Raw genomic sequence first — 23,304 nt, 5'->3', positions numbered from 1 at the left:
CCTACAGATTGCCCATACCATGCCTTGTTTAGCTCACAGAGGACACCGGAGAAACAAACTACGAATCTCGAACGATGCACGAAAACACATGGAAAAACGAGGGTTTAGTAATTATCTGCAACACTTGCATTAAAAGCAGGAAAGTGAATGTTTCGCAACGCATTGCGCTTAAAATTATCTCTATTTTCATGAAATTCCAACCGTCTCTCGTGCTGTTGCTTTAGGAGTCTGGGAAACATTTCGATTAGCGGCAGTATGACTCCCTGGAATGCTCCAAATGAATAACTTTCTAAAAAGACTGTAATGAATCTACACGGAATGAACATTTATCGGTCATCAATCAGAACATTTCTTCGTACTTCGAATAAATAAAAACACCATGCCCCGTATAGTTTACCAGAGATACTGGGGGAAGACAACTAAATGTCGTGTATAACGCATAAAAATTAGGAAAGGAGACTATTCAGTAACTGTTTTCGGAGCACCTAAGGAACCTACACAGTGCAAATTTTCAATACACGCCACCAAAAGGTGGCCCTCATTTTTTCTAAATATAATACATCTTCTGTCTTTGCTCCGGCTCGGACACAAGTAATAGTGTAGCTCTTATTTAGAAACAGCCTGAAAATGAAATCGACAAGGTCAAAGTGACACAAGCCTTTAGAAAAAATTCAAGTCCGTGTTCTATTGGTATTTAAATTGATGTGCACGTTCGAACAAGATCACTTTCACGAACATATCTACAATAAGTCGTGATTACACAGTGAAACTCGGGAGCTATACCTATAAAAGGTTTGATAGACTTTTTGATGGTGATTAAATACTCAGACTGCAACGCTATGTCGGCTGTCTCCGGACAGAGGTTAAATAGTTCCAGCATTTGAAAATCCAATGATTCCATGCCGTAAACCACACCATACGTTGGACACGGCTGATTATAATACGTTATCCTGACCTCCCCCTCACCCGCATGTTAAATAAGCTGATTGTGTTTTCAAATACGGATATAGTGGTCTCAAAACACTGGGCATGATGAAAATAGCACAAGCTGACATTTGTTAGGGCGGGAACTGCCCAGCGCCAGGCCTTCTCCGCAGCGCGAGCATGTATGGAGAATCCCGCATGTCGTCGCGCGTCCCGAGGAGGCAAAAAGACAATTCTCACTCTCCAAGCAAGGGATACGTAGCAAAGAAAAGCATTACTCACATGGCCACTCTATTAAGAAAGAAACTTTAGCTTCAGCTGTAGTCTTGTTGGACTTTCGACTATGCAGCCTTCTGGAACGTGCCCGCTTTCAAAAGTGTGTGTGTGTGTGTGGGGGGGGGGGGGGGCAAATGGCATACTTTGCTCACCACTTTTGACAGTTGGGGGGGGGGGGGGCAAGTCCCCCCCTTGCCCCCCCCCCCCCCGGTCAATACGCCTATCTGCCCTGATGAAGGCAAGCTCTCTTGTCGAAACGTTTGCATCAGCCTGTTTGGCCACTATTATATCACTGTTATATCACCGGTCAGGCAAGGAGACACAATCTCTCCAATGCTATTCACTGCATGCTTAGAAGAAGTATTCAAGCTCTTAGACTGGGAAGGCTTAGGAATGAGGATCAACGGCGAATATCTCAGCAACCTTCGGTTTGCAGATGACATTGTCCTATTCAGCAACAATGGAGACGAATTACAACAAATGATTGAGGACCTTAATCGAGAAAGTGTAAGAATTGGGTTGAAGATGAATATGCAGAAGACAAAGATAATGTTCAATAGCCTGGCAAGGGAACAAGAATTCAGGATCGCCAGTCAGCCTCTAGAGTCTGTAAAGGAGTACGTTTATCTAGGTCAATTACTCACAGGGGACCCTGATCACGAGAAAGAAATTTACAGAAGAATAAAATTGGGTTGGAGTGCATACGGCAAGCATTACCAAATCCTGACTGGGAGCTTACCACTGTCGTTGAAAAGAAAAGTGTACAATCATTGCATTCTACCGGTGCTAACATATGGGGCAGAAACTTGGAGGTTAACAAAGAAGCTCGAGAACAAGTTAAGGACCGCACAAAGAGCGATGGAACGAAAAATCTTAGGACTAACGTTAAGAGACAGGAAGAGAGCGGTGTGGATCAGAGAACAAACGGGGATAGCCGATATTCTAGTTGACATTAAGCGGAAGAAATGGAGCTGGGCAGGCCATGTAATGCGTAGGATGGATAACCGGTGGACCATTAGGGTTACAGAATGGATACCAAGAGAAGGGAAGCGCAGTCGAGGTCGGCAGAAAACCAGATGGGATGATGAAGTTAGGAAATTTGCAGGCGCAAGTTGGAATACGCTAGCGCAAGACAGGGGTAATTGGAGATCGCAGGGAGAGGCCTTCGTCCTGCAGTGGACATAAAATATAGGCTGATGATGATATCACCGCAACATATTTGTGTATTGCGGTGAAGCATACCGATAGTGGGAAGGGTTCACGCGAATCAGGTGTATGGTTTCAGTCAGCGACAAACCCTACAAGTCTCAATGTTCTAGTCTCAGCAAAGCATATTTTCGCAGCAGGATGTTTCGAGAACTTTTGTTGGCTAAATCTTTACATGCCAAGTTAGCTCTTGTCACTATCAATATGCTTTACCGCGATACAGACGAAGCCTCAATGCAGGACACGTCCACCGTAGTTTGACGAAGCCCTACATGATAGGTTCGCCCTTGCCGCTATTAGTATGCTTCACTGCAAACACATTGTGTATTACGGTGAAACATACTAAAGCACATTTGTCATTTCACAATGCAAGGACTCTTGCCCTTTCGTTTTTGTCATATGACATTCATTATAATGACATATTCACTGCTAAAAACATACACATTGAAATGGAGACATGAACATTGATGGCAGCGTGTGTAATGTTCTATCCTTTGCTTTGTTGTGTACATGCCATACTGCTATTAAATTTTTCTGTACTTTGTAAGGTGCTTACGTACATCACATCGCAAGGAGTCACTGTGTAATTAGTGTCCTTATCATGTTTAAAAACCAGGCTCTTCTCAAGAGAGCTTGGGGTTAAGTACCTGTGAAATTTTTTTCGAGGGGTAGTTTTCTGAGAAGAAATCAGATGTCAAAAACACATCTGTGGTATCCTAGGTTTGAGTATTTAACAGTGGAAAGGATGCACAATAATTATATTTCTTGCCTGAAACCAAGAAGTAAGTGAAATATGTAAAATATATTAAATAGCGTCCATGAGCAACTGCAAGCTGTGCACACCTAGACCCAAAACGCACTTCTCTTGCTCCAGTCCATGCAGGCTATCAGCTGCTTTGTTGAAGCCTCTAGTACATTCTCAGTGGTGCAGTAATTTTTGTCCGCATTTTGCTCAAGTGTGCCCTAGAGGTAATTGAGTGATTTGCAGTTGCAACTGAACTGCAGCCTCAGCTTGGGCGACCAGTGTTAGGGCCAATTTTGTAAAACTAAGCTACATATAGCATTACCAGTTTGAGCAGAGACCTGTTTATATATGCATCACCTTTAGCATCTAGATTTTTTACCATGAATTCAGAAAAATCTCCAGCACATTGAGTTCCTAGATTTGAAATGTTGTATAAGTTGTCTTCTTGTTCACTGTGGTTGTGCTTGGCTTCTGTCCAAATGGGAGAGCACTTCTGCATAGAACATCAGGGGCCATTCTTATTTACATGCCTTCCTTTTATTTATCTTACCTACAATCAAGAGCAAACGTATATAGCACATGAATGTGCTGTGCGTTAACTTACGTTGCCATGTTTAGCAGCACAGTGCACATAGCTGGTGTGCTTCATTCAAGCTAAGCATTACTACAACCTTTAACTGTAGGTATTATGGTGTGAGAGCAGAGATATGGATATGCAAGATAGTTGGGCACGTTAAGACATCTTTTTGTGTGTGAAAAGGTGAAAGATACACAATATGGGATAGAACACGTGCACTTTCATCTTTTCTCACAAAAAAAAAATGTCGGAGGAATAAGGTTTCTTCCCTGTGCCATAGAAACTATGTTTGCTATCAAATGTAATTCTGATTCGTTGGATTTGTTCTTGTGCTGTGTTTATTTTCTTGAGTGTGCTTTTCTTTTTAGGCGTTAATGTTTCAAACTCCTTTATTTTCACTGACTGAACATCCCACGTCTTGGTTTGACTTCCTGGTACAGGACACTTGCGCTTGGCATGGAGTGATGAAGCAGCACAGTGTACTTTTATTAAAATCACAGATTTCACCAGTATAGAAGCAGTTCATCAAAAAAAACAAGTGTACTGAAAATAGTCTTCCTACCCACATTCCTCATTGTATAATTATGCTTGTATCCCTGTATTCTCTTCAGCAAAACCACTTATATGGGGAATTGATTGTGATAAGTGCTTGTGAGAGTTTTCAGGAAGAGCTTCGAACCCTTTTTACTGGTGCACTGGTAAAATTTGTACATGAGGTAAAATTGAAACACCAGTCAGAGTAGCAAACACCAATGCTTGATGTGGCATTTGTCGTACTTCTGTATCGGCAATTTTTCCATACACAATATACTCTAGGGCAGAGCATACTAGTACTACAAAGCACCCATCTTTTATGTTAAGTGTACATTACTACAAGCTCTTTAAAGATGGTCACAAGAGAAATGCTGGCTTTAATCAAAAACTAAAGGTGAAGGAAGCTGTGAAAATGTATTGAGAAATTATGCAATCTGTAGCGTTTACTCAGTTCAGATAACGTCCGAAGGTGCCATAAGGCCTTGATAGCTGAAACCTGAGTAACAACTGGTAATGCAATTAAAGAATCTTGCTACACCTCTAAAAATGAGGCAGTGAAATGAAATTAGTGTCACAATTTCTTTTTGTTCTGACTTTGTTTGGGTTGAATATAGTGATTGTAACAACACAAAAAAGTGGAGGGGGTGATGCACATTAGAGAAATGCTAGTCTGTTTTTATATTCCGCCTTCTCTACATTCAAAGTACAGTAAAGTTACCATGGAAAGCTACAGTGAAGCCATTGGTTGATTCTGTATGGTGGCAATCACCAACCTAACTGCTTGGGTTTACAGTGCCTTACTTGTACAAACCTATTCAAGCGTTGTCAAGAGTTCGACGGAATACCGTCTGGTCAGGTAAATGCATTGTTATTTGTGAAGCAGGTCACTGACCAAGGTCAAAATCGCGCATCGTGGCCACAGAGAAGAACCTGATAACAAGGCTCAATCTTGAATCGCTAATAATTAAAACGACAAGTGATACTATTAACAGATCATCTGGCACTTTAAATCACGTGTACTCCCGGAATTTCCGTCATGCGCTCAGCAATACTTAAGAACCTTTTGCTCAGCCGCCATTCCATTGTGAACAAGGGATCCGTACGGATCCCGAAACGTCATTTTATTTTAATTTTGACCTTGGTCAGTGACCTGCTTCACAAAAAACAATGCTTTTACCTGACCAGACGGTATTCCGTCGAACTCATGACTACATTGGCCTCCGCCACAAGTATGGACAACCGGCTATCACTGGGATTCGACAGTTCTTGAGCGCATCGACACGACTGGCAGCCTTCAAGATGCATCTTCGTTTCAACCTAACCTGTAAGTCAAAACAGCTCATCCCAAAATCATTGCGGTTAAAGCACCCTCTGAAATCGGCGTTCGGCCATCAAGTGATCTCGAGAGTAGAACGGCAGCTTCTTCAAGCACGCATAGAAGACTGCAAGCGCACCGTGAAGAACCTCGAGACTCGGGTTTTCTTCGCTACGCGGCAGTTGGAATTTATCATGCCGGAGGTCGTCCCTGAAATACACCTTGTTGCCAACCAGGAAACGCGACGAAGAATGGAAAAGTGTGTCACAAGAGAGGAAGCTGAATGCCTTGCTGGAAAAAGGCCTGAAACAATCGGCACCCAGCTTCGAGGTCAGGAACATGTCTTCCTACAAGCTAACTACTGTGGAAGAGAAAGTTCTAGGTCGAGGCCTTAACTTTAACCAAGGCAAGCAACCGGACACCCGGAAGGTCGTGTGCGTGGTCGAAGGTGCGATAGGCCTTGTTGAAAAGATATGCAAGACGAAATCCGAACAAGAGCAATAGGTATACTCTCGAGGATTCGAAAGTCTGGCACTCAACAAGCCCTCCCGGAAGACGAGCGAAAAGCGGTCAAGGCCTTACGCCAAAACAAGAGGATTGCCGATCTCCCTGCCGACAAGGGTGGTGGCTCAAGGTGGTGCTCGACCGTTCGGCATACCAGTCGAAAATGGAGAAGATACTTGAGGACACCACGACGTTCGCCAAGGTTGACAAGGATCCGACCCCGAAAGTTCAAACATGCTTGCAAAAGCTTCTATCGGACGTCTTCCTCGGACGTCCGGCGTCAGAGAAGAGGCTATACTATCATATTATCTGCACGAATGGTTCTGCTCCCGCCATCTACGGATTGCCAAAAATCCACAAGAACGAGACGCCTCTTAGGCCCATCGTCGACTTCACGAGGTCGCCCCTGCACCGCCTCTCAAGGTATCTTCATAGGATCCTAGCCCCCCTCGCAGGCAAGACGGAAACTCACCTCCGGAACACTAGCGACTTCATAAGTAAGGTGAAAGGCATCAGCGTGGATGAAGACGAAGTAATCGTGTCGTTCGACGTATGCTCTCTGTTCACAAGCATTCCGGTCGATCTTGCCGTAGAAACCTCGAGACGCTTGCTCCACGGCGACCCGACATTGCAAGATCGCACGCCGTTGGACCTCACTGAGCTCTGCGCCTTATTACGGTTTTGCTTGTCCAACACGTACTTCTCGTACAATGGCTCATTCTACAATCAAGTTTTCGGTACCGCTATGGGAGCATCCATTTCAGTCACGACGGCAAACTTAACTATGGAAGCACTAGAAGCCAAGGCCTTAGAGTCATTTCAGCCCAGACCAAAAGTCTTCTTGAGATACGTTGATGATTGCTTCTGCGTCATAGACATGAAGGACATGCAACGTTTCCTTGACTGCCTAAATGGCGTCGAGCCGTCCATCAAGTTTACGGTGGAAGAAGAAAAAGACGGTTGCCTGCCTTTCTTGGACGCACTGGTAAAACATTTCTTGGCCAATCCCCCACCGTGGGTAGGAGCCATCATACGTGATAGGCTACAACAACAACAACACTGGTAAAACGTGCTCCCACCGGCCACAGCTTCAGCGTGTACCGAAAGCCAACTCACTCTGGCAGATACCTCGGCTTCGAGTCGGTTCATCCGATGGTCCACAAACGCTCAGTGGTCCGTTCTTTAGTTGAACGGGCCTGTCGCACATGTTCCGATACAAGCAGCCTGCAAGAAGAGCTTGAGATCATTGAAGCCGAACTAACGAGGAATGGGTACCCCAGGCATTTTATTCGGAAGACGGCGAAATCCCTGATGAAGAATAAGCCTACAGAAACGCAAGCCATGGATGCTGAAGCATCAAGAAAAAAGCGCGCCGCTGTCCCGTACATTCGAGGGGTGAGCGAAGCTCTAGCGCGTGGCTTTCGGAAACATGGTGTACAGATCCCGCATGTGCCAGCGAGAAAACTCAAAGGTGACTTGATGAACGTGAAGGATCCTCTCCCTCGGGAACGTTTTCCTGGCGTGGTTTACAAGATTCCGTGCGCCGATTGTGAATCTGTGCATATCGGTGAAAGCGGAAATTTCTGCAGGCGCCTCAAGCAGCACAAGAATGATGTCGCCAAAGGCCACACAGTGACAAATGCCCTCGCAGAGCACGCCGAGAAGACGGTCACGAGATAAACTGGGACAACGCGCGCATCGTGGCCACAGAGAAGCACTTAATAACAAGGCTCAATATTGAATCGCTAATAATTCAAACGACAAGTAATACTATTAACACATCATCTGGCACTTTAAATCACGTGTACTCCCGGACTTTGCGTCATGCGCTCAACACTACTTAAGAACCTTTTGCTCAGCCGCCACTACATTGTGAACAAGGGATCTGTATGGATCCCGAAACGTCATTTTATTTTATTTGACCTTGGTCAGTGGCGTGCTTCACAAATAACAAAACTATTTAAGCGTTGAGCTATTCGAACATTGACTAAGGAGACCAACATATTAACAAGTTGTTTACTGAGTAAATTACACGAGAAAGGGCGGAAAGATAGGACAGAGCACAGGGGGTGTATTCTGCAAGTGTCCACCGAATGCACATAACCATTTCAACTGCTGCTTAAGTTCCGATTGGCTGGGCTGGGGCACACGTGAGGAGACAGGTGCCTCCAGGCAATCAACAGTGCAGCACCAGATGAAATGGGCGTGTCCACTAGGTGAATACGTTCAGAGCCCCCCCCGCAGTTCTGTCTGTGACCAACACGCCTGGTATGCACCCTTGCTTTCAATGTCCGTCTTTATCAGCAAAAGCGTGAAAGAACCACGTTTGTGCATGAACAGTTTTCCTGAGGGCGTCTGCCTTGAAGCCCATGGTGGTAATCACAGGAAACGGGGCGGATCCAGAGTAGCACCATAGGAGAAGCCTTCGTCGAAACAAATATGGAGGGGTGTTACTGCTTGCTCCAATTTGTGAGCTCACAAGTTTGACAAGACCACGTCGTGTCACAAGTTGATGAAGTCTACATGGTTAATGAATAACCACATAGACTAAAATTATTTAGGTACTGTTTGTGAGGACTACATATTCGCTGGAAATCTCTGAACATAATTTAACCGCAGAATAACACCCTCCACTAGTGTATGACGTCCTTGAAAGGATGAAAATATATGAGTTATACCTGTGTGGTGAATAACATTACATTAAAAAAGAACTCAGCAATGGAAACAAAGTTCAAAGAGTAGTACTCCAAATATATTGCCTCTTCTTTAGGACTAGATGAATGCAATTAATTAGAATTATCAATTGAAAGTGGAATTCCAACCACAAAAATAAAAATATTAAATGTTTTAGCTGCTGCCTGAGAGCCACGATTGTGAACAAAGCTCCAGTTGAACCATCTCTCATTTTTCATTTTTATATTTTGTGTTTAAAGTACTTACCATGCCTCTTTCGACCAAACCAGACAAGCTTCCGTCAAATGCTTCACTACTTCAATGGCAATAATTAAAGGTTGGCAAATATAAAATTTTTCTAATGGGAATAGTAACTATCGAATTGTCGAATACAGATGCATATATTTACAACAGGCATATTTATCTTGGTATAATTAAGCACCATGCTTGTACTGACTAGAAAAAATACTGCTATCAGGGAGGATTAGGATTATTTTTGAACACAAGTTCACTAATTGACATTTAAAGAACTGCACAACCACCTCTGAAAATCTGGTGGCAAACCAAACAAGGTTTCTAAGAATGAATAGCTGCTGTATGACTAGCTGTAAAAAAGTAGTAAATAAATGGTTGCCGAAAAAGAATCAGAATTAGTGAAAATGGAAGACAAAAGCTGCTGAAGGACTTGTTGCAAAAAAATAAAAAATCTGTGGTTATAAAAATTTACATGACTATAGACTGTCAATAATATTAAACGATAGACTATAAGTAAAATCAGGAGTTGTGATGTAGCCTTCCACCATGAAACCAAAAACAAAGCTTGCATTACCCATTTTATTTCTACATTGCTTCGAAAACTTTTGTTGCTTCACTTGTGATGATTTGTGATACTTTGTTAGCAGACAGAGAACAGTAACAGGTTTACCGCTCGGTTACTGAAAAATATTTGGCTAGTTTTACTTAATCAAAAATACCGAAGAGTTAATTATTTTAGAATACGGATCATCATCATCAGCAGCAGCCTATTTTATGTCCACTGCAGGACGAAGGCCTCTCCCTGCGATCTCCAGTTACCCCTGTCTTGCGCTAGCGTATTCCAACTTGCGCCTGCAAATTTCCTAACTTCATCATCCCATCTGGTTTTCTGCCGACCTTCTCCCTTCTCTTGGTATCCATTCTGTAATCCTAATGGTCCACCGGTTATCCATCCTACGCATTACATGGCCTGCCCAGCTCCATTTATTCCGCTTAATGTCAACTAGAATATCGGCTATCCCCGTTTGTTCTCTGATCCACACCGCTCTCTTCCTGTCTCTTAACGTTAGTCCTAAGATTTTTCGTTTCGAATAGTTACGAATACGAATAGTTAGTGTGTAATATCTGATTCATATTCGAAACTTCAAATATTCTTCCACCCCTACAAATAATACTTCCTTCACCAATTTTCATGCCAAAGCCGCCGCCCCCCCCCCCCTCCCCTTCCTAATATGTACTCGGCATCCACCTCTAAAATCCTGAGGCATACTGACATTATGCCGTGTGGCAACTCAAGCAAATAAAAAAAAATCCTGAGGCATAATTAGATTTGAATTGTGTGGTAAGTACCAGTCTGAAATAGCTTAGATCTGTCTGCTGTGCTGAGTAATTGTACACCACATACTTGTAACAGTGAAGTAGTGCTTCTCAAGAATTGTGTCCGACCTGCACACACTAAAACATAAGCAGGGATATTCAAAAAGAGAACTATGTGTTTTGCTCGCCAAGTGACTTTTAGTATGCTCATTTATATAAGTTGTGCTATTAGATGAATATTGTAATTTGCCAATGTAAAGAGAAAACACGCCAGCATCCCTTGCTTTGTATATCTGCACTGAACGAAGAAACTAATTGAGTAAGAAGAACATCAGAAATAAACACAAATATGTGCGCACTTACCGGCATAAAATAATTCTCAATGCAATATTTGGATGAGGCATTCAACTTGAATTAAAGCCACGTAACATGCTTTCCAAAGCATTCCCTAACTTACCTGTGTTGCTCGGCATCATTCAAGACGGTTTCACCTGGTTGATTTTTGATTTAAATAATTTACACGATTCCGTCCCGTAAATGATCATGCGGTTGACTTCATTTTTTGAAGTCACATGTCAAGAAATCAGTGCTAGAAGAGAGTATAGCATACATGCACAGCTGCATAACATCAACGCACTTTCTAAAAACACACATGATTTATGATCATCCACTGTGTTAGGAACTACCTCCCACTGAGGCAGACTGAGAACACATCTGGGCTTAATAGCACTCCCAGGATCTCTGCCAGGGGGGGGGGGGGGGGGGGAGGTTGAATCTTTAGGGCGGGGGTGCAAGCACTTTGCATAATATGGAATTGCCTTGCTTTAGCCAAAGGAATCCAACAGCAAATAAAATGCGTAATAATTATAATAATAATGACACCAAGGATGATGACGATGTTTATGTCTGCAGCGTTTTACTCTAAGTAATTTAAGTGTGAATGAATAAAAACAAGACAATGATAAAGTGTTTTTGTTAATCAGGAAAATTCGACCGCAAGCCACCTCCTGGATTGTAATAACGATGTGAACAGAGCACTAAAGGTACATTTTTGCTGAGTCATGGTCATGACTATGACTTCTACCGCGATCCTTTTTTGTTTCCTTCACTTAGCACCCACGTCCGAACCCAAGCCTCATAACTTCCGTAGTGGCCTTACCACGAGTTATTAAGTTTTCTTGCTAGCCACAGTGCATTTGTAAACCTTTAATTGCTGTACTCTTTTACTGGCCAGGTTGTGTCATAACCTCCATTGGCTGAGCTTGTATGGCCAAATTATTGAGTCCTTTTTGTTTGCATTGATGTGTTTTACTGAAAACTGCTGAGTGCATTTAAATGTGGAACTTGTGATCTTCCTGCAGCTGTTTTATTAAAATAAATGCTGTATTTTTAACGACATTGTCAAATCATTCAGCAGACTGCACAACTTAGTTCTGTAGCTTTGTTCCTGTTCACACAGAAAAGTCTAGCTTGCATGTCCTGACTGAATATATTTTGTACTATAATTCTTGATTGAATGCATTTTTATCAAGTTCTATATAATGTATTAGTTTAACGTAGCAGGGAATCACGTGCACAGTGCAGCTAAGCACTGTGCAAATAATTCCCTGCTACGGTAAACTAATAAATTACATAGAACTTGATAAAATCTATTAAATCAGAACATATAATATAAACAATCAGATAGGACACGCACGCTATAATTAGCCTACTTTGTTAGTCGTGTGTGGGTAAATGCAGCCGGCCTGCTGCACGGCTAGGGCACATTGTGAAGAATCTCCATATAATGTTAATTTTTGATCAATATGGACGTCCTGTGGATGTCCTAAATCCGCAAACAAATGTCGCATAAACGTCCTTTGGATGACTTCTAACACCAGATTCCCCAGAAGTGTCCTACATTCCGACAAAAATATCCTTAGGACGTAGTCGGGATGATGCAATAAGCAATATACATATATAACCATCTCTTGGACGTCCCAATATCTCATAAGGACGTTCATAGGACGTTTCACGGTTCGCCTATTCGCGTGCATGGAGCGATCCCATGGACATCCGATGGTGATCCACAGGATTTTTACGTATGTCCTACAGACGTAAGAATGTCCCGTTTTGGATGTCTGGGCGACATCTTTAGGACGTTGGTGGTCCAATGAGAGGTTGACCTTCCAGAAGAGCTTCGGTTTAAAGTGGACAGAAGCATCAACCGGTCAGCAGTCGAGATAAGTAGGAGACGTTTGGGGTATTAATGGAAAAAAGCAGAGAAGAAATTGATACGACCTGATATCTTACAGGCATAGGTAGCGGTGCAAGATAGTTTCAGAAAAAGAAACACTTAATGAAACGCATACAAAAATGCTATATAAAAATGTGTATAGCATATCTGACTAAATCAAGCAAGCCAGGTGACTATTTGTCACCACCCCATTTCAAAGGGTATGCCAATAAATAATCATCATCATCACCGAGTTTGGGAAAGGGTTTTCAATACCAATAATTCCGACTCCAATTATGACAATTCCAATTCGCGCAGCCCCTCCTGTAGAATTCCTCCGTAACGAAAAAAAGGTTAACGTTTTGCTTCATCATATCGAAGCATTTGAGAACTCGCGCCTAACTCCTGCGTTGTTTTAATGAAATGAAAAGCTCAAACGCAGGGATCAATGAGACTCTGTAGATATCTTTCGTGTGAATTAGTGATAGCGTATCTGTTAGTGTCTGCCTCTGTGCTTTGTTGTTGCTTTTATCTCACTCACATTCTTTCAACCCTCTCCAATTCACCTCGAGTCACACGCTAGACATGTCGCTATGTGTTAGTCTCTCTACATATCATTACAATTTTTGTCTCTCTCTCTAGACAAAGACATGGCATACAAACACGATTGCCGAACAGATGGAGGTATTTGGTTTGTTCTCGCCGCTCTATCTTTCTCTTAATTGTAGGATACAGCTGCTACTCATATTATTATATCGCTCCGTATACGTTTCGTAACTCTCTAATGCTTCCTTATAGTGTACTATGATGCAGAAAGGAACGAAGAAAAGAACCGCAAGTAAGCATTCTTAAAGAAATGCAATTTTTCAGCTCGTGTTGTTCCCCACGAACAGCTCATTCATGTGACCGGCGATTGAGCATGAACGCAGTACAACGTTATCTTCATGGCGAATGCTCCAGGCCCTTGTCCTGAGCAGTGATCAAGGATGCGCGTCCAGTCCTTCTTAGCGTCATCGACATCCGAGGGTGGAACGCTCTTGAATAATTCAAACGCCTCAAAAAATGCATCTGCAAAGAAGAAAGATATTTAGTGCGCAGCAAACAACGAATATACCTCGTCACGGAAGGCACCTTAAGCGTCTACGCTATTGAAAGATTCCTTGAGCTTCAGAATAAAAGTTATAGCCGAGAGAATTATTCGCCTCTTATTCAAGGTTTTCAAACAAAATGGTTAACCGTCTTCAAATGGTACGTTGCGCGATGCCTTCACGTACTGAATATGTTTTACAATTTACTAAAGACGTGCTTTCTGTCGGCCTATACTCGTCACCAAAAAATAAATACAAGTATCGGGAGCATATTATGATAAAATAACTTTTAGGTCTGCGAGAAGTTGAGCACGTAGTTTATCAATAAAATAAAAGGAAACCTCATTCTGTTGATCACAAAACATAGGAGTAGGCAAGGGCTAAAAAAACATTCCGCAGATCCATCGCACATGTTGGCATCTGTGGGCATCCAAGCGTTAGTAATGCATTTAAATAAATGCTATGAAACGAACAGTGACGCCTAGTATTGTGTTTACTTTCGTCCTAAGCAACGTGTGAACACATGTGATGTTTCGTTTATCCACCACAAAGGTCACAACAATAATCTCTTCAAATTTTTATGTTCGTTCAATACACTGCTCACAAGTGATGCCGAAATGAAAACACCGAATCAGTTGGCTGCACAAAGTGAGACATCTGGTCAGCGATCATCGCGAGGACGAAGGCGATGTCTTATGCTTGACGAGCGAAGCATAGTAACCACAGGTGTAGGATTAGGGAAGTACGACGCATATCTGGCTACATTTAGGTATTCTGTACATCTAGTGTTACAGTGGGCCTTACCCATTTTGGAGCATTGACCAAGAACGGAAACACCCAGTGGCATATAGAGGATTGCTTAACCAAAGAAACGAAATAACGTAGATCAAAGAAATTCGTTAAACAAAATGCGTTATTCCTTAAAGACATTGTTGAATATTAGAGAAACCGGTGAGCGGACATCCAAGTTTTATGTAGCAATTATTATTATTTTGCTGAACACAAGCACGTTTACTGGCACTGCTTCGTCGGTCAGCCATACAGGTGTTAGATAAGACCGTTCGCTAGTACCTCCATACTAGGCACATATAAACTTAGTATTGTGGGCGTTTATTACGCACATCTTCCTCATCTGTATGTTATCATCATCAACCTCACAGTTTTACCTCTCCTCCTCTCCTCCTGTATATGTGATCATCATCATCACCTATGTGCTGCGCTTGTTCGCTGATGGGCTCCCGGGCCTAATAAACGTCGTCCAACCGAGACGTCCCAAGTCGTGGAGTGTGCTCTTCGGTCCTACGTTCTCTAGCCGTCCGGTCTGCCTCCAGGAGCTTCGTTCAGGTCGCTGCTTGAGCCCACCGTCAGCTAACATGCCGCAGGACGTGCAGCCTGGCGCCCCTATTGCCACCATTCCGACATCGCAAGTGCCTCCTTCCTTTATCATCAACAGCCCCCAGCGTGACCCCCATCTCTTCGCTGGTCTTCGCGGAGAGGATGTCGAAGACTGGCTGGACGATTATGAGCGAGTCAGTTCCGCCAACCACTGATGATGTTCATGATGATGTTGTTCATATATGATGATGTTCATGATGATGTTGTTCACCAATGATGTTCATATACTCCGCCATGTCTCCTTTTATCTGTCGGGTGTGGCGAAGACGTGGTTCTTTAACCACGACACCGACTTGACCGACTGGACTCTCTTCAAGCACCAGCTTCGAGAAGTGTTCAGCACACCGGCCGTTCGGTCCACTCTCACCAAAAAAAGCCTCGAACAACGCCTGGGCGAGTCGTACACCTCCTACATCGAGGACGTCCTTGCACTCTGCCGACGTGTGAATTCTTCAATGTCGGAGTCAGACAGGGTACGCCACATTCTCAAAGGCATTGGAACTCTTGCCTTCAATGCCCTCGCCACTAAGAATCCGGCTACCGTCGCTGACGTCGTCACCACTTGTCAGCGCCTCGATGAGCTCGAGTCTGTCCGCCTACAGCCCGATATTGACGATGCCCATTCTACGGGGGACCACGATGATGATATTTGGTGTTTTTTGGCGCAAGGGCCAAATGTGGCCAAAGAGCGCCAAGACAATGAATGGTATGTTTGCCATGATCAGTGGGTTCCGATGGTAGGATGCTATGTGGCTGTAAAGGGGCCTAAGAGCAAATCGCGGTATATAAGCGTAAAACATATATCGAATAGAATTATGGCAGTGACGTGTGGAGTGATCTGTGGGTCGTGAATGTATGAGAAGTGGTCATGGTGCTAAAATTAAGGATATAAAAGCAGCACAACGCCTACCGAAGGCCTTTGTGAACAAAGACCACGAGGCACGTGCTTTCTTTAATAAAATACCGCAGCAGTGGCCTCTGCAGAGAGGCCGTGCTACACGTCACCTGGGTAGATAACACGGAAATTAGGTATGTCTTTTAAAAACGCGAGAAGTGATTCATATTTAAAAAGAGGTTCATTGCCCAAAAACATAGAAGGATGTAATGGGAGATATTGCCGTGATGGTAATGGAAAATGTTTTTCCTCCGAGGCTCCAGTTCAGGGCACTGTAAGAGGACATGAAGTACACTGAGTGGCTCGCCACATTCATCACAGACAGGCGGATCGCCACCGGACAATAAGTAAGCATGTGTACTGTATGTATGTCCTATCCTGAGTCTGCAAAGTGTAACCTGTGTGCGGCGTGTCTTCGATTCTGGTGGCCAATGAGCGAGATGAGGCTTGATAGTGTGTAATTTGTTGCCCGTTTCTTTGTCCCACAGACGTTGCCAGTAGGTCCTGACCTTTTTCTTAATGAAGGGCTTCAGGTCCATTACAGGGACGGCTATGGGTGAAGTGGCAGCGTCTGTATGAACTGATGTGGCTAGCTTGTCGGCCAACACATTCCCTTCGATCTCGCGGTGCCCTGGCACCCAGCAGAGCACAATTTGCTGCTTGGATACATACGCGGTGCAAATGGTGGAATAAAGAGTTATAATTACGGGGTTTCTGTGCCTACTTGGAGTGTTTAAACATTTCAACACGCTCAAGGAGTCAGTGTAAATGACTGCCTTGCGTATGTCTAGCTGTTTGATGTGTTTAACCGCCGCCAGGATGGCGTAGGCCTCCGCTGTAAAGATGCTTGTGTTTGGGTGTAGAACTCCCGCAGCAGAAAAGGAAGGACCGACCGCCGCGTAAGACACGCCAGCGTGGGACTTTGAAGCGTCAGTAAAATATTCCGGGCAAGAGTATTTGTGCTGCAATTCGAGGAAATGCATACGGATATGTAGGATCGGCGCATGCTTTGTAACCTCAATGAAGGACAGATCACACTGAATCAGCTGCCACTGCCATGGTGGCAGCTGTACAGGAGGGGGCATGACATCGTGCTCGTGGAGTGACACATCCATTTCTTCGGCAAGACATCTTACTCGCAGTGCGTAGGGCTTTCTAACGGAAGGGCGGTTCTGAAAGGTTTGGACACTGGACAGATCATGTATGGTTGTGTAGGTAGGGTGCGAATTGTTTGAGTTCACTTTTAGGAAATATACCAAGGATAAGTACGTTCTCTGCAGATGGAGCGACCATTCATTTGATTCAGCGTAGAGGCTTTCTACGGGGCTCGTTCTGAAAGCACCTGTAGAAAGGCGGATGCCCAGATGGTGGACAGGGTCTAACATCTTCAAGGCGCTCGGCGTCGCGGAGTGATATATAATGGAACCATAGTCTAAACGTGATCGAATGAGGCTCTTATAAAGATTCAATAGACATCTTGTGTCACTACCCCACGTAGTGCGAGACAGCACTTTCAAGATGCTCATTGTCTTCAGGCATTTGTTTCTTAGATACTTTAGATGTGCGATAAACGTTAACTTCGCATCTAGAATTACGCCTAGGAATTTGTGTTCAGTTTTTACAGGTAGACCCTCACCCTGTAGCTCGATGTTGGGATGAGGGTGCAGACATCTCTTTCTGGAGAAGAGGACGCATGTAGACTTTTGTGGGTTAAGCCGAAACCCATTCTCGTCTGCCCACGTAGACAGTTTGTTCAGACCAAGCTGAACCTGCCGCTCACAGATTGCAAGGTTACATGACGTGTACCCTATCTGTACATCGTCGACATATACTGAATAAAATATGTTGCGTGGGATGTACAGACGCAGAGAGTTCATTTTCACGATAAAGAGGGTGCAACTAAGCACACCACCCTGTGGTACTCCAGTTTCCTGCACACATAGTCTTGATAAGGCACTACCCACACGAACACGGAATCTGCGGTTGGACAGATAACTTTCAATGATATTCAGCATAATGCCACGTATTCCAAAGTGTGCGAGGTCTCTTAGTATTCCGAACCGCCACGTGGTGTCGTATGCTTTTTCCATATCGAGGAAAACAGACAGGAAGAATTGCTTGTGGACAAAGGCTTCACGAATCTGAGCCTCTATGCGTATCAGATGGTCAGTGGTGGATCGGCCATCGCGAAACCCACACTGGTATGGGTCAAGGAGCTTGCTTGATTCTAGGAAATGTATTAGACGGCGGTTTATCATCTTCTCGAAGACTTTGCAGATGCAGCTTGTTAGAGCTATGGGCCGATAACTGGATACGGACGATGGATCCTTGCCCTGCTTCAGGATAGGAATCACTATGGCCTCTTTCCAGGCAGAGGGGATCTTGCCGGAGGTCCATATACAGTTATACAGACAGAGAAGGGTTTTCTTCGTTTCGGAGGGCAGGTTCTTCAACATTTCATATAGTATGCGGTCAGAGCCTGGGGCAGATTGGTTGCAGCAGGCGAGTGATGCATGCAGTTCTGCTAGAGAGAAAGGTAAGTTGTATGGCTCGTTCCCGGTGCTCTTTCGGTCTAGTTTTTGTTTTTCTATTGCTGATTTGTATTTTTTTAATCATACTGTCAACCCTCTGTTGAGGGTTCTTACAGGGAGGGTTTTAAATACAGACAAATCATATATACAGGTACATCAAGTAGAAGCGAAATCAGAGAAATACGCGTTCAACGATTTTTCAAATTCACAAACATCACTGGCATTTGCCACAAAGCTTGGTAACGCATTCCAAAGTTCAATCACGGCGGGGAAAAAAGAATAGCGGAACACATCACTGTGAGCAAAGTATGGTCTCAAAACATATTGGTGATTGACACGACTGCTTCGTTTCCCTGGGAGTTGCACGTACTCATCTTTGTTAATTTTCAAATGACCATGTAGTATCCTGAAAAACACTTTGAGCCGATTCCTTTTCCTTCGTGTTTCTAGTGTTTCCAATTCACATGACTGCAACATCTGTGTGACAGAATCTAATCTGCGGTACTTTGCGCATATGAAGCGCGCAGCACGACGTTGAACTTTTTCTAGCCTTGTAGTCAATGCGTTTTGATGAGGGCTCCAGATGACTGAGGCATATTCAAGTAACGGCCTAACAAAAGTTTTGTAAGCTATCAGCTTTACATCTCGCGAAGCTTGATGTAGTTTTTGCCTTAAGAAACCTAGTTTCTGGTTCGCTTTCGAGCACACATTTTCTATGTGCGTATGCCATGTCAGATTATGCGTGACTGTAACACCCAAATATTTAAACTGGTTAGCACGAACTAACAAATTACCATCGATGTAATAGTTAAAAGGTAGGACGTTTACTTTTCTAGTCATATGTGTGTATGTTGATTTAGAGTAGTTTATTTTCATTCCCCATAAGTTACACCATTGACTGAAATTTTCTAAACAACGACTAATTCTGAGTTGATCCTGAACATTGGTTACGGTAGAATAAATTAGGCAGTCATCTGCAAAAAGCTTCAATTTCACCGGTTGTTCAACAACACATGGGATATCGTTGATATATATAAGAAATAACAGTGGACCCAACACCGATCCCTGAGGAACACCTGATAGCACTTGGAGTGGACTCGACAAACTGCCATCTAAACTTACGGTCTGTTTGCGATCATTTAAGTATTCTTTTATCCAAAGCACTAGCCTTTCATCGATACCTATTTCTCTCAGTTTAAAGATCAGCTTATCATGCGGCACTTTATCAAAGGCTTTTGCAAAGTCTATACAAATGACGTCAATCTGGTGCTTCTCGTCTAAGGCTGCAGCGAGATCATGAACCACTTCGATTAATTGTGTAATGGTGGATAGTCCAGTACGGAAGCCATGCTGGTATGAGTAAAGTAATCTATTCTCTTCTAGAAATTTTAAGATGTGTTTTGCGATGATGTGCTCCAGAAGTTTACAACTGATACATGTGAGTGAAATGGGACGGTAATTATTTACAAGCGTGCGATCACCGCCTTTGTACACTGGTATAACTACGGCCCTGCGCCAGTCCTTGGGTAATGAATGCGTATGTAATGATTTCTCGAAAATTATCGTTAGGTAGTAGGACATCCACTCGGCATAGCGTTTCAGAAAATCAGCAGAAACCCCGTCGGGTCCACTAGATTTTTTTGCATCTAAATTCAGCAGCAATTCGAATACTCCCTCTTGTTTGATTACAAGATTTTCCATTGGATAATGTATAATATACTGTAAATGCTCGCCTGTATTCGCGTTTGTGTTGTTAGTAAACACAGACTGAAAGAAGTAATTGAAATGCTCAGCAATGTCGGCAGTCTTTGTTAACGTTCCAGTGCCTTTTACGATTTCTTCAATTTTATCTTTCCTACTGCTGAGATATCTCCAGAATTTTTGTGGAGAACTTTTTAGGAACCCTGTCAGTGTTTTTTCAAAGAACTGCTTTTTGGATTGTGTCAGAGTACGTCTTAATTCTGCACGAAGTCTCGCTATTTCGTCCGAACCCTTTTTCTTTTTACGCAGTCGTTTTAGCTTTCTTTTCATGTGAATAATACCGCGGGTAATCCAAGGACGGCGCTGTTTAGACTTCTTTTTTTGAGTTGGCACAAATCGGTCCACACAATGTTTTACTACATCCTTAAATTCATGCCATAGCTCATCTACAGATTTTTCCTTTGCGTGGTGCTCAAATTGGCCGAACGAAAATTCCAAAAAATCTAAAATTGAATTGTCATCTGCACGTTTGTAGTTTTTTATCGTAATTACAGTAGAGTATTTCTTATGGGGCACATTGCTAGCGGTCACATTCACTACAATCATTTTGTGATCAGAAATACCGTCCTCAATTGTCAACAAATGATTTTCTATATTATTGGATAGGAACACTAGGTCCAACAATGACCGCGACCTAGAAGTTATTCTTGTATCCTGTTGAACGATTTGATTCAGATTAAAAGAAAACATTAAATCTAGTAGTTTATCAGCGCTGGATGCTTCAACGCCGCTGCAAGCTAGGTCCTGCCAGTTAATGTGTGGTAAATTGAAGTCTCCGGCCATAATTAACCGTGTGTTCCTATGTACATTGTCGCACAAGAATGCGCTCAGTTGGTTTAGCATGTCCAGGGAAGTCGCAGGTGGCCGATATATTGCACCGACGAGATAAACAACACCTTGAAAAGAAATCCTGCACCAAACTGTTTCAGGGATGTCACTATCAATTAGGGTCGCATGGACAGAATTTTTTATTATGATACACACTCCTCCGCCACGTGAATCGCGGTCCTTCCTAAACATTTGGTAACCAGGGGGAATAATTACGTCATTTTGTATACCACAGTGCAGCCAGGTTTCTGTTATCAAAACCATATGAGGGCTCTGTGAAAGCAGTAGAAATTCCAGATCAGTTATTTTGTTAACGATGCTGCGTGCGTTTAAAACAAGAAAACATAGCTATGACGTAGATGACGAGCTGGGCGTCACCATCGAACTTCCTGAATCGTCCAAGTTAGGCGGGCGGCTAGCCGTATCAACTTTTTTCTGTTTTTCTTTACCGGATCTACTTTCTTCGTGTCCACATAGTGTGCGCTTATCTTGTGTGAGGTCCCAAGTGTACATTTTGTCTTTTATTTTAAGTTTATCGTAGATAAGCTTGACTTTCGTGCCTTTTGACCGATCCGATGCTGCACTTTCCCATAGCTTTCTTCGTATTTCCGCTGTTTCTTTAGCATAGTCTTGGCTGACACGAACATTAGTGCCCTTCAGTTTAAAACAGTTCTTTAGTACACTGTCCTTTTCCCTGGAATCAAGGAACTTCATAATAATTGGTCTTGACCTATCCGGATTCGCTTTTCCAATACGGTGAATTCTCTCAACTGTCCTGACGGGGACCCCCAAAGTATTGTCAAAAATACCGTCCAGGACCTGTTCTCTGAGTTTAATTTCTGTTTCATCAGCACTTTCACTGATTCCAAATACTAGGAGGTTGTTACGCCTACTTCTGTTTTCATACTCGATTAACTTCAATGCTTGCTGTTGGACAACAGATTCCAATTTTTCAATTTTGTTGCTCATCTCCTCGAACAAAGTCAGAATACCCTGTAACTTATCAGTTTTAGCATTAACAGCCGCAACTTCCTCTCTTATTTGGTCCATCTTGCGGTCTCCAACCTCCTGCTTATCAATAATAACCTGCAACATTTCATTAACCTTCGGCCCAGGGTTCTGTTCTATGTCACCGGACACAAGCAACAACATGAGCATCGACCAGCAGTCAGACAAAATTGCAGAACACTTTTGAGGGCACGGCATGACCAACAAAAACCTATTATCACTACGATAAGCAGGCAAATTACCACGCTGACTAACCTGCACAAGCAGTAATGGCGATTTAGGCATGTTGTCCACCAGCAAGCTGCCGTGCCCTCTGAAGAAATCGATGCCGGGATGCGCCTTTTCTAGGTTGTCCAGCGATGACGTCACTCCTGTGGGGTAGGCGTTGACAAGTAGACGGTCCGCAGTGTCATTGCCACGTTGCGGCACATCGAAGAATCCTGGTTGAGTCCCGTTGTTTGCTGTAGATACCACGGCAAAACCTGCACAAGCAGTAATGGCGATTTAGGCATGCTGTCCACCAGCAAGCTGCCGTGCCCTCTGAAGAAATCGATGCCGGGATGCGCCTTTTCTAGGTTGTCCAGCGATGACGTCACTCCTGTGGGGTAGGCGTTGACAAGTAGACGGTCCGCAGTGTCATTGCCACGTTGCGGCACATCGAAGAATCCTGGTTGAGTCCCGCTGTCTGCTTTGTATGTTGTAAATGCTGTAGAATAGTGAGATGAACTGGACACATGTTCAAAATGTGCACCCAGATGGTTCGCTTGGTCCTCCAGGGTGTCTCCCTGCGTGTCTACCAGGGGAGGCGGATGTGTTTGTTGTCCTCTTACTCTATTGACCCGGTTCCAAACCTTGGCCTCATCAGTGTATGAATTGATGCTTGATAAGAATGTTTGCCAGCTGTCTCTCCTGGCTTGTCTGCGCGTTCTCCTACCTTGGGACTTGATTTTCTTAAAATTGAAAAGGTTTTCAGCAGTAGGAGAATCGCGAAGCTGCCTCCATGCTTTGTTCTGCTGCCTACGCGCGTTCCGGCATTGTTCATTCCACCATGGAACACAGCGTTTGTTAGAAAGTCCACTTGTTTGGGGGATACACTTAGAAGCTGCATCAATTATCAAGTTAGAAAAATACTCAACGGCTTCATCAATTTCGAGCGAAGACATGTCAGCCCACGAGATCGTACTGGTAAGTGTTTGGTATTTCTCCCAGTCCGCTGCATCAACCTTCCACCGGGGAGCATGTGGTAGAGATTCGTGT

General features: G+C 43.6%; 2 protein-coding genes across 3 annotated transcripts in view; both read right to left on the bottom strand.

Annotated features, from left to right (window-relative positions):
* Positions 1 to 12,968: 12,968 nt before the first annotated feature.
* The window catches only part of LOC119462823 (juvenile hormone acid O-methyltransferase-like), a 76,880-nt gene continuing 66,544 nt past the window's right edge, over positions 12,969 to 23,304 (bottom strand). The window contains exon 4 of the transcript XR_005194226.2: positions 12,969 to 13,107. The gene's annotated coding sequence lies outside the window, so the exon portion shown is untranslated. The remainder of the gene's footprint in view (positions 13,108 to 23,304) is intronic.
* LOC119461674 (juvenile hormone acid O-methyltransferase-like) overlaps positions 13,359 to 23,304 on the bottom strand; it is a 37,494-nt gene continuing 27,548 nt past the window's right edge. The window contains exon 3 of one of the 2 annotated variants that reach the window (XM_049671872.1): positions 13,359 to 13,595. Coding sequence is in view for 1 of the 2 variants with exons in the window: in XM_049671871.1 (XP_049527828.1) it covers positions 13,440 to 13,609 (170 nt within the window). In the remaining variant the exon portion in view is untranslated. Of the gene's footprint in view, positions 13,610 to 23,304 lie in introns of both variants that reach the window. The other variant, XM_049671871.1, reaches the window with a different exon arrangement.

The sequence above is a fragment of the Dermacentor silvarum genome, chromosome 8 (assembly GCF_013339745.2).
Source record: "Dermacentor silvarum isolate Dsil-2018 chromosome 8, BIME_Dsil_1.4, whole genome shotgun sequence".
Taxonomy (NCBI): domain Eukaryota; kingdom Metazoa; phylum Arthropoda; class Arachnida; order Ixodida; family Ixodidae; genus Dermacentor; species Dermacentor silvarum.
The sequence above is the reverse complement of the archived record's forward strand: the minus strand, read 5'-3'. Positions and strand labels throughout refer to the sequence as shown.